We start from the raw sequence: 14,699 nt of genomic DNA on the forward strand, positions 1-14,699 counted from the left end.
AATGGGTGCATGTGCATCCCCTTGTATGACTTTGGGTCTACCTCCGCTTATATGATCGAGTAACACATCCAAATCTATTAAAATTATATTGGAGTGATAAACACTCCTTCATTCTTAATCAGAGGTTCGAGTTGCTCTGAATATAGTTCCCTTTGTCCAATGTTAGTTAAAAGAATTTATTTTTGATTGATAGTTTATTATGTATAAAATTCTAAATCATTTTCAAACATTAATACACTAATAAAAAATTAGTAATTTATTAGTACTTTTTAAATTTTAATGGAGAAAAAAATAAACTAAAAAAGGGGCCACTTATGACTTATGAGATACGGCGTTATAACTCAACTTGTATAGTTGCATGAATCATCACTTCACAACAACTGGTAGCACCGTCTTTTTCTTCCTTTTTTTTCTCGATGTTCGTTATTTATATTAAAACTACACAATCATTTTAGATATAATATTTTTTAATATAATTTGAAATTGATAAATCAGTTTCACTACTGCATCACAATGGTACAACAGGCAGCATTGTCACTCACCAGCTGAGAATATAATTAGCTGGATTTGCACCATCCAAAATCTGTCTTCCATGAATATACTTTTTAATACAATAATTACTCCATAATCTTCCCCAATTTTCTACCTTTTCACACACACAGAAACTTTTTCTCCCCTTAGATTTTTCTCCCTCTGCTTTCTGTCACTCTCTTGGTTTCTTCTCTTTCCTCTCTTCAAATTTCTGTCTTTTTTCCTCACTGTAAACACAGACAACTCCCCCGCCCCTATGCTTTCAGCAATTTGTCTTCTATTACCATTTCTCATTTGACCAAATTCCAAAAAAGGAATCTTGCTGAACATTCACAAAGAACAGAGCAGATTGATTATTCACAAAAAAAATTAAATAATGTAAGCTAAATAAAATAAAATATATGCTCAATAGTAAGGAACTTCTTCTTGATTCTTGATTCAGTACAAAAAGTGTTTCTTAAAGTTCTCATCTTTTTTTTCTAAAGAAAGAATCTGTTAACGATGGTGGTTTCCTTTTTCTTCATTTTCTTCCTCTGTTTTTCACCTCAGTACTATTACTTATCATTTGCCACCACCGCCGCCGCCGTCTTCTCCGGAAACAACCGCCGTGTTCTCCATGAACCCTTTTTCCCATTAGACTCACCACCACCATCTTCTCAACCACCCATACCTTCTCCTCCAGCCCCTACAGAGTACCCATTTCAAGGCTCTACTACTACTCCTGATAACAGTGATAATAACCCCTTTTTCCCTACTTACCCTTCTCCTCCACTTCCCCCTGATTCACCTGCTGATTTTGTTCCTGCAAATGTTTCTTCTATTATCCTTCCAAATACCTCCAAATCTAACCCTGTTTCAAATAAACTTATTGTCACTGCTATTATCTCTGTTCTTGCTGCTGTCATTGTTCTATCTATTGCTATCTTTTTACATATACGAAAGCGAAGGAAACAGAGTGACCGGAAAACTCAAAGATCTGATAGTAATAGCAATGGGTTGAGTCGGGATGGTGCTAGGAGTGATGGTAATAATGGTGTTCCTAAGCTTCAAAGACCGTCTCAAACTAGTTCGGAGTTTCTCTATTTGGGTACTCTTGCTAGCTCACATGGCGGAGTTGAAACACATAATGCTCAGAATCGTAATGGTAGTAACACTAGCTCTACTCCTTCTTCGAGAAAAATGGACTCGCCGGAGCTCCGTCCATTGCCGCCGTTGCATGGACGGAATTTGAGACAGAGTTATGGGAATACCAGGTTTTTCTCCGGTACTGCTGAAAATGATGTAGATTTTTACTCTTCTGCGGGATCTATGGGTGGTAGAGAGAGTTCAATCGGAGGTGACTCACTGTCCCGGAGAGATTTTTCTGCTGTTGAAGTTGAGAAATTTGTTGGCTGTAGCTCATCTTCTTCGAGTTCGTCCTCGAGTTCCGGGTCCGGTTCGCCGGTCCGGTCTGTATCGCTGAGCATTTCGCCGCCGGCGAGTTTGAGTCCGGAAAGGAAAAGTGTAAGACCCAAGTCACCGGAACTGGTCGCTGTTGACACCGCTCCACCACCTCAGTATCCACCTCCTCCTCCACCGCCACCGGCGACTATTGTGCCACCATTTGCAGAATCTCCATCTCCATCACCATCACCTCCATGCCCATTATCACCAGAGAGATATTCAACCAGAAGTATGGACTCATCTCCGGGAATTTTCAATCTTTTGGATCAGGATGTTCAGTTTCCGGCGAGAATCAGAAATCACATTCAGCAAGCCACACCAGCTTTTGGACCACCACCGCCACGTCCGCCACCACCTCCACCACCTCGGTCTAAGAATATGGAAAGCCCCAAAACACCCTCACCTCCATTTTCAAAGCCAGCATTTAACCCTCCAGTTCTTGAATCTCCTTTAAAACCCATAGGAATTGAGAGTCCAGTATTGGTTTCTCCAATGGAGTTGCCTTCTATTTCGGAACATATTGAGAAGAATGATGAGAAAACTGAGGAACCCAAACCAAAGCTGAAAACTTTGCATTGGGATAAAGTGAGAGCAAGTTCGGATCGCGAAATGGTTTGGGATCAACTGAAATCAAGCTCATTTAAGTATGATAATCTGTAACTATTGCCTTTTGTTTGTATAAGTTGAATAGAGCTGATACTGATTTATTTGCAGGTTGAATGAAGAGATGATAGAAACACTGTTTGTTGTAAAGACTCCAACTTTGAATGCAAATGACACAGCTAGACGTCTTGTTCCCTCACCGAGCCAAGAGAATAGGGTACTTGATCCAAAGAAGGCACAGAACATTGCAATTTTGCTGAGGGCCATAAATGTAACCACAGAGGAAATATGTGAAGCCCTTTTAGAAGGTATTCGCAGTTCTTTGAAGAGTTTAACTTAAATACATCGATATTTATGCTATTAGGCTGACGTAAAAGATAACTACGGTAATCATTGGGATTTGTAGGCTGGAAAATAAGAAAGGTTACCTAGTACAGTGGGTTAAAATGCTTGGTATTGTAGGAATTCTTTACATTTGGTGGTTTATATAAGTTAAATCTCTCTCTGAATTGAAAATTAAGAGCTGAAAAATGGAATGATGGAAGTGTCTGTTAGTATTGATCGAGGCAAAATCATGTAGTTTATCGTGCTAAAAGTTATGCTCCTTTGCTCCCAAGAATTTCAGTACATGGATTTTGAAATCATGTAAAAAGTTTACCTTCACTCAATGTTCTTTGTTGGTTTCATCAATAGGCAGAAGTTCAAGTGTATGTAGAAGTTGTAAAGTGTTTGGATTTAGGAGAATAGACAGCAGTAACAAGTTACATCTTCTATTCAGGAAATGCTGAAACTATTGGAACTGAGCTCCTTGAGATTTTATTGAAGATGGCTCCATCCAAAGAGGAAGAACGTAAACTAAAAGAATACAAAGATGATTCTCCGGTCAAGCTCGGACCAGCAGAGAAGTTTCTGAAAGCAGTGCTTGATGTACCTTTTGCATTCAAAAGGGTAGACGCTATGCTGTATATATCAAATTTTGATTATGAGGTCGACTACCTCAGAAAGTCATTTGAAACTCTAGAGGTAACTATTTTAAGTCATCGTCAACTCCTACTTGTTATTGATGATCCATTCACTAAAAAAGAATTTTGATTTAGATCAGAAGTAAACTTGTGAATTATGTCTTTAAAATGCTTTCCTACTACAGGCAGCATGTGAAGAGTTGAGAAGTAGCAGAATGTTCTTAAAGCTTCTGGAAGCCGTGTTGAAGACGGGTAACCGCATGAATGTTGGGACAAACAGGGGAGATGCTCATGCCTTCAAACTTGACACACTGCTAAAGCTTGTAGATGTAAAGGGAGCAGATGGGAAAACAACCCTTTTGCATTTTGTGGTTCAGGAGATTATAAAAGGTGAAGGTACTCGTCTTTCCGGAGGAGATCAGAACGAACAGTGTACCACTAATGATGACGCTAAGTACCGGAAACTTGGCCTTCAAGTTGTTTCCAACATTACTTCAGAGCTTATACATGTTAAAAATGCTGCTGCTATGGATTCAGAAGTGCTCCACAGCGATGTTTTAAAGCTTTCTAAGGGGATTGGAAACATTACTGAGGTTGCAGGATACATTGAAGCCGTTGGATCAGAGGAAAGCAGTACTAAAAAATTCTCTGAGTCCATGAACAGGTTTATGGAAATAGCAGAAGAGAAGATCATAAGGCTCCAAGCTCAAGAAGCATTGGCCATGTCACTGGTGAAGGAAATAACCGAGTATTTCCATGGAGATTCAGCTAGAGAAGAGGCTCACCCTTTCAGAACCTTCATGGTGGTCAAAGACTTCCTAATGATTCTTGATCGCGTTTGCAAGGAAGTTGGAATGATAAATGAGAGAACAGTAGTTAGCTCCGCGCATAAATTTCCAGTTCCTGTTAATCCAAATCTACAACCTGTCACTAGCAGTTACACAGCTAAACGGCAGCATAGTTCCTCTGATGATGAATATTTATCTTCTTAGTAGTGTTAGTTGGTCATAACAGGCAACTCCCTAGTTTTTTGCTTCTGGCCAAAACCAATGTAATCTACTATAAAGGCCTTATAGGAGTTTGCCTGAGACTGTACCACGAATTTTCGAGTATAAGTAACTCTAAGTTGTATTTATTAGATCATTTTGTATAAGATCTTGGAAATTCTTTATCCTTTTCATATATATATAGCAAGATTTATCATCACATCCAAAATAATAGGAAGGTTCAAACCTACATTGATGGATACAATAACAACATACACGAGGTCTGGGAGGGTAGAGTGTATGCGGATATTATAGAGAGGCTCAAGTATTCTTTGTACTAATCTAACTATATGGAATATAAAATACAAAGTCTTCAAATGTTTGGAACATTTTACAGTCAGCTTTGAGTGATGGATTTTTTCCAACTTTGCATTTTATAATTACTGGAAGATGAGACTACACTGTTCAAGCAGTAAATCTGAAAAGAGGAAAAATACTGACTAACACCAATCTGTAGAAATCTCTTCACCATTAAAAATACAGAAAAAGAAGCACAAATTACATAGTTGGGTAGCTATGAATAAGGGACTTACAGTAGAAATAGAATGATATTATATAGATAGTGAACCGTGGTATTTGTACAGGATAGAAAATGATCTAGTAATTATTGTATCTTACTCGACCATTATCGAAGGGCTTCATTTACTTATTGAGCAACAATGAGCTCGTCCATTTGGAATCCGCTATCACTCTCAGGCATCATAATGTCATCATCAGTTGTGAAATGATATCGTTCTCCGATGGCTCTCAGAAGCTGGTACAGTTCAAACATTGTTGGCCTCTCCTTAGGAGCAGCAGCCAACACACATCGACAAGCAACTTTAAGGACCTGGAAGATCTCACTGTCATAACCTTTACTAGACAATGAATGGTCAATCGCATCTTGAAGTTTAGATTCACCAGAGAGTTGTGTGATCCATTCCACCAAATTCCCCTTAAAGGTCTCGGGAGCTTTGGCGACAGAAGTTGGTGTCTCACCTGTAACTAACTCGAGAAGTACAACACCGAAACTGTACACATCACCTTTTGGTGTAGCCATGAGAGTTCGCGCGTACTCAGGTGCAACATAACCAAAGTCCCCGAATTCCCCATTTACAAAGGTACTCAAATGAGTGTCAACTGGATTCATGAGCCTAGCAAGTCCAAAATCCGATATTTTAGGTTCATATTCCACATCCAGCAAGATGCATTTAGAACTAATATTTCTGTGGATGATACGAGGATTGCAGTTGTGGTGAAGCCATGCAAATCCTTTGGCTGCTCCAATAGCGATTTTCATTCTCATAGGCCACTCAAGAGTTTTTTCCCCTTCACTCACCGAATGCAACCTATCATGCAAGGTGCCATTTGGCATATCTTTGTAGACCAACAGCCTTTCTTTTTTCGCCATGCAGAAACCTAAAAGAGGCACCAGGTTACGGTGCTTTACATTTCCCAACGTAGCCATCTCGGATGTAAACTCTTTCTCTGAGTGTTGAGTATTCTGCAACCTCTTAACCATAAGTGAAGTGCCATCATCAAGTACTGCTTTGTAGAATGTCCCGGTTCTTCCTGACCCAACAATATTGTTCTTGCTGAAGTTGTTGGTGGCCTTCATGAGATCACTTAGTCTCATTTTTGAAGTAGATTTCTCAAACATTGAAAGCTGAAAATAAGGCACTTTAAGTCAATTAAGAATGCTTGAGCAAGAGAAAACTCACACGAGCTTATGGTGAAAAATTCATTAGTTAAATGCTTATATTAAAACACGAATTTATGGTTCTAAATATGATCGCAATGCCACAGTAGAACCCGTAAACACAAACCACAACCCACTAGAATTGATTTATGACCTATCAACAAAGCACGAACAGAATTCTCACCTGGATTGCCTTGGAACCCTTGATACTCTTCGCCCATTTATTCCCTTCAGGATCATCTTCCTTTTTCCTCTTCCTGGATATCTTTCTCATATAGAAGAACATACCGATGGTCAATAATACAGCGCCTAAAGTCACCCCACCAACAGCAGCACCGACAATGATTCCAGTAGGGGATTTCTTAGCATAACCCTCACAAAGAGCTAATGGTGGTCCACACAGTCCGGCATTATTGGCATAGCTCTCTGGGGGAAAAGTTGAATTTATGAAACGTGGAACTGGTCCAGTCAATCGATTGTTTGCTACATTAAAATTCTTGAGCCGACCAAGCAGGGCAATTTCTGGAGGAATTTGACCCGTAAACTGGTTGTTGTCAAGTCTAAGGCTATTCAAAAAAGAGCAGTTTGCAAGATTAACTGGGATATCCCCTGATAGATTGTTGGATGAGAGATCCAGCGTTACCATAAAACCTATAATTTTGGAGATATCATTTGGAATACTTCCATGGAGTTTGTTGCTCGAAAGATCTAATGATGTAATAGAGGTGCAATTCTTAAGACCACGTGGAAACTTGCCCTTGAGACCCATGTCAGGAAGACTGATACTCAGAACCCTGGTTTCATCAGGATGCCAGCACTGAATCCCAGCAAACTTGCAGATGAAACCTTCGGTCTGATTATCGAACTTCCATGTTGTGTTCAAGAACTTCAATGGATCTTCAAATGAATCTTTTATAGATTTCAGACAGTCAATGTCGCTTTGAAGAGCAGAGCAAACAGCACAGCTCAAGACCAAGTAGATCAAAATAGCAGCAAAGGTAGTAAGAGCTCTGTTATCCAAAGCCATCTTGGTGAGAGGCCCAGTCATAACCGCAACAATCGAAGGTCCTAATTAAGTAGTTGACTGAAACATTTAAGATCTCTATAGACTAGTTTGCAACCCCGAAAAATCCATTGCAAGAACAAATCCAATTTCTCCCGAGTTAAGAAGCAAAATGTAAGGCTGCAAGAAAAAAATAAGATGATGAATCAGTTTTATCAATCAGTCAATGCTGCCTCACTTCCAAACTAGTAAAAAAAAAACTATATGAATCTACGTTTCATCCGCTCTATTCGGACTCATTTCATATCAACATTAGATAACTTTTCTTCTTAAGCGAACTAGTGATTCTCCAGAAGTAGAGGTACTCAAATCCCACAGTTACAGGACAACCAAAATAAAGATTGAAGGACAAGTCAGATACAAGCAGAAAACTGTTCCTCACAGATTTTAATGGGAAAAACGGCAAACAAGGAAGCAAAAGAGACTTGGGAAGAGAAAAAAGCACAATAACAGCAATCCAAGAGATGCACTTCCATAAAACTATCGTCAACAAAAGTAAAACTTCATTCAAAAGATGATTTCACCTTATCATCTACATTGACAACCATAAAAGTTCACGCCTTTTACGTGGAAGTTGAAAAAAAAGAACACCCCTACTTGATATAAACAAAACACACGATGGAAGTTGGTTTTATCTGAACTTACAAAGCCACAAGCACAAACTTCACACCTCCAAGAAGGAAGCTGATAAAAGCCCCCTTACTTGATATACAGGGAATCCCAACAAGCAAGTCTAATAGAACCCAGAAAAGGTTCTGAAAATCAAACAACAAGAGAGCAAATTCCTATCCCAAAAAAAATTAATTGAAGTTGAGAGCTTTTTGACCATGACCTTCAAATTTTCAACAAATAATAAACCACTGTCCTTGTTCAAAGTACTCAAGAAGGCAGCCAATGTATTAAAGAAATGGTTAGTAATAATTAGTTAATCACTAAGGTCAACAACAACAACAACAACGGCAACAACAAACCTAGTGTAATCCCACAGGTCGGGTCTAGGGAGGGTACTGCACAAACCTTACCCCTACCTTGAGATGGTAGAGAGATTGTTTCCGAGATACAGAATTTACTTGATCTTCCACATCCACAAGCACAAAAGTTCAGACCTTCAAAAGGAAAGTTCAAAAAAGAAAAAAGACCTCTACTTGATATAAGACACAAACCCCATCTCACACAATCCACAAAACCCAAAAAGGGTTCTTAAGATCAAACAACAAAAGGCCAAATTCAACTTCAATTTCCAGAAATACAAGTCCAGAGCTTTTCTATGCAACTTTCAAAATTAAACAAATTTACAAAGTCCATATTCAAAGCAGCTACCAACACAATTAAAAAAAAATCAATCTTTTTATAGCAACTAGGCAAAAATACCAAAAAAACTTCAATTTCCATAAATTAAGTCCAGACCCTTTCTACACAACTTTCAAAATTCAACAAATTACCAAGTCCTTAGTCAAAGGCAAGCAACAACATAATAAAGAAACAATTTTTAATAAGAAATTCTACCAATAAACAAATTGAGCATAAAAAATACCAAAAGAAGACCAAGAAATTATAGATGCAAGATACTTACAGCCCAGTTGAGGATATCAAATGCTGGATCTTGATGGTCAATTACAAAGAAGAAAAGGGGCAAAAAAAGAGAGTATTTTTTTGATGATACAGTTTTTCTTTGGTCAAAGAAAGAAGGCTAACAGTGAGAACTAAAACTGAAAACTTGCAAAGAAATTGAAAAAAAGAAAAAGAGTGTTAAACGGGGACAGGCGACGACCAGTTGCTTGACTTGATATTTCATTTGTTATTGGAAAAGTTTTTAGCTAGTGTGAAACCCATCATTATTCTTTGAACCAAAATATAATTCACTGAAATACTGAAATGGATCACATGAATTGTGGTGCATTGGTGAGATTATTTTATTTTAATTAGAACTTTTACATTCGAGATTTAAATATGAAGAAAATCTTGTTAGGAGCATCTTTTCGAATGAATCTTGCCGGGTATTAAAATTTCAATATAAACTTTCGACCCGCTATAATTTTTTTTTTTAAAAAGCAAGTACTGAAATGAAAATATTGAAAGTGAAGAAAAAAACTTTAGATGACTTGTGACTTTTAGACTCTTTTTTCCCCTTTTCACACCTCAAGCTAATTGATCGAGTTTACCTGACACATTTTCTTTTTCAATTTATCTTAAGATAAAATATTATTGTGTTCGTTTTAGTTTGTTTGTTTTGTTTAAATTCGACATAAATTTTAAGATAGTTAGAAACTTTTTGAATTTTATCATCTTAAATTAAAAAAAATATGTTAAATATATCAAAAAAATAATTTTATGATATTAAACATGTCACCTAGAATGTTGAAATTAAAGAGCTAATAAAAATATAATAATTATACTTTCTTTTTTAAATGAACTAAAAAGATAAGTATGATAAACAAATTGAAATGATTCTATAATTGGAAAATTTTAACTTTATTATTTTATCTTAATAAAATGATGAATAATAATACAAATATGCATTTTTTATTTTAATCAATAATTTTTTAAATAAAAACTATCTTGTTTAAACTTTGTATTAAGTCGATTATATAAATTGAACTGAGGGATTATACACTTTTTTTGGTCCATTCTCCATTATTTTGTTTCTTCGATTGTTCTATTTTTATTTTTATTTTTGTTTATTTTAGTGACATTCATTTTTCTTCTGAGATTCATAATGAAGAAAAACATTATTAAAGGGTCAAACACTGTAATTAAAAAGCTTTAAAATTTGCCCCCTTTTTCAGATTAACATTTGCAATGAAATGTTTAAAATATTCCCACTTAGATTGATCAAACTATTACAAGTGAAGTTTCTATCCTACATTTTATATACATATATAGGAGTCAATGACTAATATATTCAGATGAGACGATTTAGAATGATGACAATTATAATTCAAGAATGAGCTTTGATTCAATAGTCTTACGCAATCTAAACACGCATACATTAAGTGAGAAAAAAAATAGAGATAAAAAGATGAATAGTTATTAAAAAACCTTTAATACGCTTCATATTTAAATAAAAACATTTGAGCAAATACAAAATTTAAATATTTATCTATAAAAAGTATAAATTAATAGTAACAACGTAAAATCGTTTATTATTTTCATTAGGGCAGTGGAAATAAATAGATAATGAAGTAATTAATACATGCTGTGTTGCACGAGTAAGACGGAAAGTTTGATCCAAACCTATAATCAACTTTGAAAATAGATGATTTGCTCTTAACATGTTTTTCTCACTATAATTAATGGAATGACCTTCAAATGCGGACAAAAATAATAAATAAACCATATATTTTATCATAATATTTGTATTAACTGGTGTTTACTAGTTTTTAATGAACTTGAAAAATAATAATTCGAATGAGTAGTTATCAAAAATTCTCATGGATCATTTTAGGTTATATATCAACATAATTTTTAAAATAAGTTGAATCAAACGAATCAAAATAAATTGAATTAATAAAATAAATGAGTCATTAATCTGGTGAAACCAAACGAATCGAACAAATCATAATTTGATTTAGCCATCCAAATTTTTTTTTTGCACGAATTAAAATATATTATTGAGAATAAGTTAAAAGCACCTAAAAGACTAAAGCAAACAATTTTGAAATAGTAATGATTCGTTAATTTGCTAACATGGGATTTTTTTTCTTAAAGTAGATCAATCTTTAACTTTAAAAAAGGGTTTGATTTTGCAGTGAATAGATAGGAACATTTAATCAAATCTCGGTTTTATTTTCACAATTATTGAAATTAAGCTATAGTTGACCTTTCCACAAATCAAATTGCACATTTATGAACCAAACAAAAAATAAATAAATAGATTTTTAATTATAAATTATTTTAATTCACAACTATATTATCAGTGGCAATGAATGCGAGGCTCCACAATTGGGCTGTTTAAGATCGTAGATACCTTTAGAACATGTTAACGAACATTCAAAATAATTCGAAGCTAATTAATAATCTGTTCAATCAAATTTTTAGTATTTAAAAACGTTCTTTTTAATTTATTTTTTTGATGAGAAGTAATTATATTTGGTCAATAAATTTTAAATATATATTTGAATTGGTATTTGACCAACCTTTTAAAAAATTGTTTCTAGTATAGTTTTCTCAAAAAGTATTTTATAAGAAAAATATTTTTAGGAAAACATTAAGAGCTCTCACATTTTTTAACCGTTGATAATCAAACTTTCAATCTTAAGACTGGAATGTTATATTATATGATCAGGACCAAGAACATCTTTTTTTCGTTTGCTAAAGTTTGGTGGATAGGATTATACATTATTTGTGCATGTGAGAGTTAGTTAAAATATATAGCAAATGAATAGTGGAAGCCTATGTAAATTAATGTAGTATAAAAAATTATGTGACACTAATTAACTTTTAACGGTTAAATTTTTAGTTTTGATTATAGATATGTATATGAAACTCAAAAAAGAGTGAAATAAAAGTTACCTATTTGAAGTAACAATAACAACATATCTAATGTACTTTTGAAAAGGATAGACAGTAGGCGAATTTTGCCAATTACCCCTATTGATATAGGTAAAGAGATTATTTTTGATAGATCCTAAAATGTCTAATGCAGTTAAAAAAAAGGTAACAAACGTAAAAATATAATAAAATATTTTGAACTGTAATTACACACAATAAAATAATATAAAAATCAGAGTAAAAGAAACAATCAATAGTAGCATAAACAGAAGGACAAAAAATAACAAAAGTAATATTATGACCACTAGTATGAACGAACAACGATACAACACATTACTACATACTAACCTCTATCCTAATCTGTGTCCTTCACGGTCTCTTATCTAAGGTCTTGTTACCGATAGGCTGAAATCGAGGGCCTGTTTTGCCACAAATATATTTGAGAACTAGTGTTTGGTCATATAATTTGACATTGCTTGACCAGGGTCGTATACAGGAGGGGGTAACCGGGTTCACGTGAACCCATGGTCCCCTCCTGAAATCATATATAGTAGTGTTATATTTTTAAAACATAATTAAATATAGATGCGTGAACCCAGACTCGAAGTATCATATAATGTAGTACGATGATAATTGGGTGCACCTCTCTAGGTGAGGTTAGAAATTTGAATCTTTTATCTATCTTGTTTTAGTTTTCTTTCTAAGATTTTGTATATGGTTTGGATAAATAAAAGTTAATTTTGGACCTATGATTTTAAAATTTTAATGCTTTTCAGTAAAAAGAATCTAACCGATCAAATTTATGTCTTAGATCCACCTTTTTGTAATAGTGCACCCATTATCTATAAATCCTGAATACGCCTCTGTGCTTGACAAATATATTTGGCAAACATCTCAAGTTTCATAGAGTAGAAAGGAGGATCATAGAACGAATAAATGGTGGAGACAAGGGGTGACGTATATTCATGATGCATTTTCTTTTCTTCATCCGCTCTACTTCCCCAAACATAATTATAGTTTTTGAGCCAAATTTTATTTTTTTTAAAAATTGCCTCAATTTTTTATATTTTATAAAAAAACACCCATTATTTATGATTTTTGACTAAATTTCATTCATGGTTTGTTGTACAAAATTTATACTAATATGTACATATTATATACAATTTTATCCGAACTTGCTTTTTGAAGTCATTTTCCGTTGGTGTAATATATCACAAATACAATAAATTACAGTTGAAAATAAAATGAACAAAAGTGAATAAACCAATCATTTAGGTTGAGGTGCAAATATCTCGTTCTCTATAAGGAAACAAGTCTACTATAGTATAATTTACATTGATCCAGTAATATCAATCTTGACTTGGCCTTTCAGGATACAACAATCCAATATCATCGCACAACTCAAACAACTCCAGGATTTTGTTGAAGATTCCAAAGCTCCACAAAAAAAAAACACATTCCTTCAACATATAATTACTCTCTTTTGTATAGTGAATACAGTTGAAGACTTGGAATATTTTCTTTGTCGCAACTCTCTCTTTCATTACTACACACTAAAATATTATTTCGCACTTCTCATCTTTCTTGGGATTATATCTTCTCTCCCCAATACAAAGTAAGATCACATTATTTATAGGTGATAAATTCTTCTTTACAATGAATATGAAGATAATGAGTAGTAAATTGAGTCAACGAATAACCCAAATGTTACATAAGTTACAAGGTATAATGAGATAGAATAATTGGTGGAATCAGTGGTAGATCATGACAATAGTGATTACAAGAGTTACATCACTAATATGTCTTGTAATCACTATAAAGAGTTACATTCTTGTCAAATTATACCCACTAATATATGCACTTAATATTTTAATTTTAATATCAAAATGCTTAAATACCAACACTTCCAATTACAAGTAGTAACAATAGTTTTTCATATATAAATCAATGATATTTCCTTTTGTTTTCTTCCTTTTTTTTCAAATTCATACCAATTATGTTCGTTGTCATAGCTTTCCATGAAACATTTTCATTATAAAATGATAATACAAGCTTATGACTATTTTTATTAAGTTTTAGAACTTATAGGTATAAAACATATATTTTTTTGGGAAAAGGGTCAAAAATATCCTTCAACTTTGGTTTATTGTTTGACTTTACCCTCGCTGTTAAAATGAAGTTAAATTTACCCTCGCCATTACTAATTTCACCAAAAGTACCCCTCAAATGGATGGAAAGCCCCAAATCAACTAAAATTACCCAATTTTGATTAAAATGACCAGATTTCTCTTACCCGACCCACGAATTCATACCAAATTAAAACCCTAAATCCATTTCTCTAATCTTCCTCTCCTTCCTCAGTTGAAACACCCTATTATCAGTTAACACCCATAACTTAGAGGCAAAAAAGCTCAACTACAATATCATTCTCCTTCTTCTCACAAGGTAAGTCATTATCTATTGAGTTAATTTCATTTTATTATGCTAATGGATATTTAACAATGATAGTTGCTAGCATATCACATTAGCGGGAAATTGAAAATAAATAATTTGTAATTTCGATCGGTAATTTTAGAGAAACTTTTGTGTTTTTTTTTTCATTTCAGAAATAGAGTTGATTGATCAATGATGAAGATTGAGGTGGGAAAATCGACAATGGTGTAGCCGGTGACTGAGACGCCGCAACTAAGGTTGTGGAACTCTATGGGAAAAACAACGATGGTGTAGCCGGTGACAGAAACTCCGCAACTGAGGTTGTGGAACTCTAATGTGGATTTGGTGGTGCCTAATTTCCACACACCAGTGTTTGTTTCTATAGGCCAACAGGATCCCTAAATTTTTTGACCGAAAGGTGCTTAAGGAGGTATTAAGCAAATCCCTAC

At 34.4% G+C, this 14,699-nt stretch overlaps 2 protein-coding genes across 2 annotated transcripts; one reads left to right on the forward strand and one right to left on the reverse strand.

Moving 5' to 3' along the window:
* The first annotated feature begins 568 nt into the window (after nucleotides 1-568).
* LOC102591335 (formin-like protein 1) lies at nucleotides 569-4,719 on the forward strand. Its single transcript, XM_006366751.2, has 4 exons — nucleotides 569-2,618; nucleotides 2,689-2,885; nucleotides 3,356-3,600; nucleotides 3,725-4,719. Exons 1-4 carry the CDS (start codon nucleotides 1,033-1,035, stop codon nucleotides 4,529-4,531), a joined length of 2,835 nt encoding a protein of 944 aa, XP_006366813.1. The 5' UTR covers nucleotides 569-1,032; the 3' UTR covers nucleotides 4,532-4,719.
* Nucleotides 4,720-4,982: 263 nt separating this feature from the next.
* On the reverse strand, nucleotides 4,983-9,117 carry LOC102591662 (probably inactive leucine-rich repeat receptor-like protein kinase At5g48380). Its single transcript, XM_006366752.2, has 3 exons — nucleotides 8,900-9,117; nucleotides 6,448-7,446; nucleotides 4,983-6,230 (listed from the first exon to the last, which is right to left on the reverse strand). Exons 2-3 carry the CDS (start codon nucleotides 7,309-7,311, stop codon nucleotides 5,232-5,234), a joined length of 1,863 nt encoding a protein of 620 aa, XP_006366814.1. The 5' UTR covers nucleotides 7,312-7,446; nucleotides 8,900-9,117; the 3' UTR covers nucleotides 4,983-5,231.
* Nucleotides 9,118-14,699: the final 5,582 nt, after the last annotated feature.

This window comes from Solanum tuberosum, unplaced genomic scaffold, assembly GCF_000226075.1.
Source record: "Solanum tuberosum cultivar DM 1-3 516 R44 unplaced genomic scaffold, SolTub_3.0 scf00686, whole genome shotgun sequence".
Lineage (NCBI taxonomy): Eukaryota > Viridiplantae > Streptophyta > Magnoliopsida > Solanales > Solanaceae > Solanum > Solanum tuberosum.

Bases quoted from the DNA above. Each gene is read 5' to 3' on its own strand.
- LOC102591335 (XM_006366751.2), top strand. From the start codon at position 1,033: ATGGTGGTTTCCTTTTTCTTCATTTTCTTCCTCTGTTTTTCACCTCAG. The intron at 2,619-2,688 runs GTATGATAATCT...ATTTATTTGCAG, and splicing joins CTGAAATCAAGCTCATTTAA to GTTGAATGAAGAGATGATAG. The intron at 3,601-3,724 runs GTAACTATTTTA...TTCCTACTACAG, and splicing joins AGTCATTTGAAACTCTAGAG to GCAGCATGTGAAGAGTTGAG.
- LOC102591662 (XM_006366752.2), bottom strand. From the start codon at position 7,311: ATGACTGGGCCTCTCACCAAGATGGCTTTGGATAACAGAGCTCTTACT. The intron at 6,231-6,447 runs GTGAGAATTCTG...CCTTATTTTCAG, and splicing joins AGGGTTCCAAGGCAATCCAG to CTTTCAATGTTTGAGAAATC.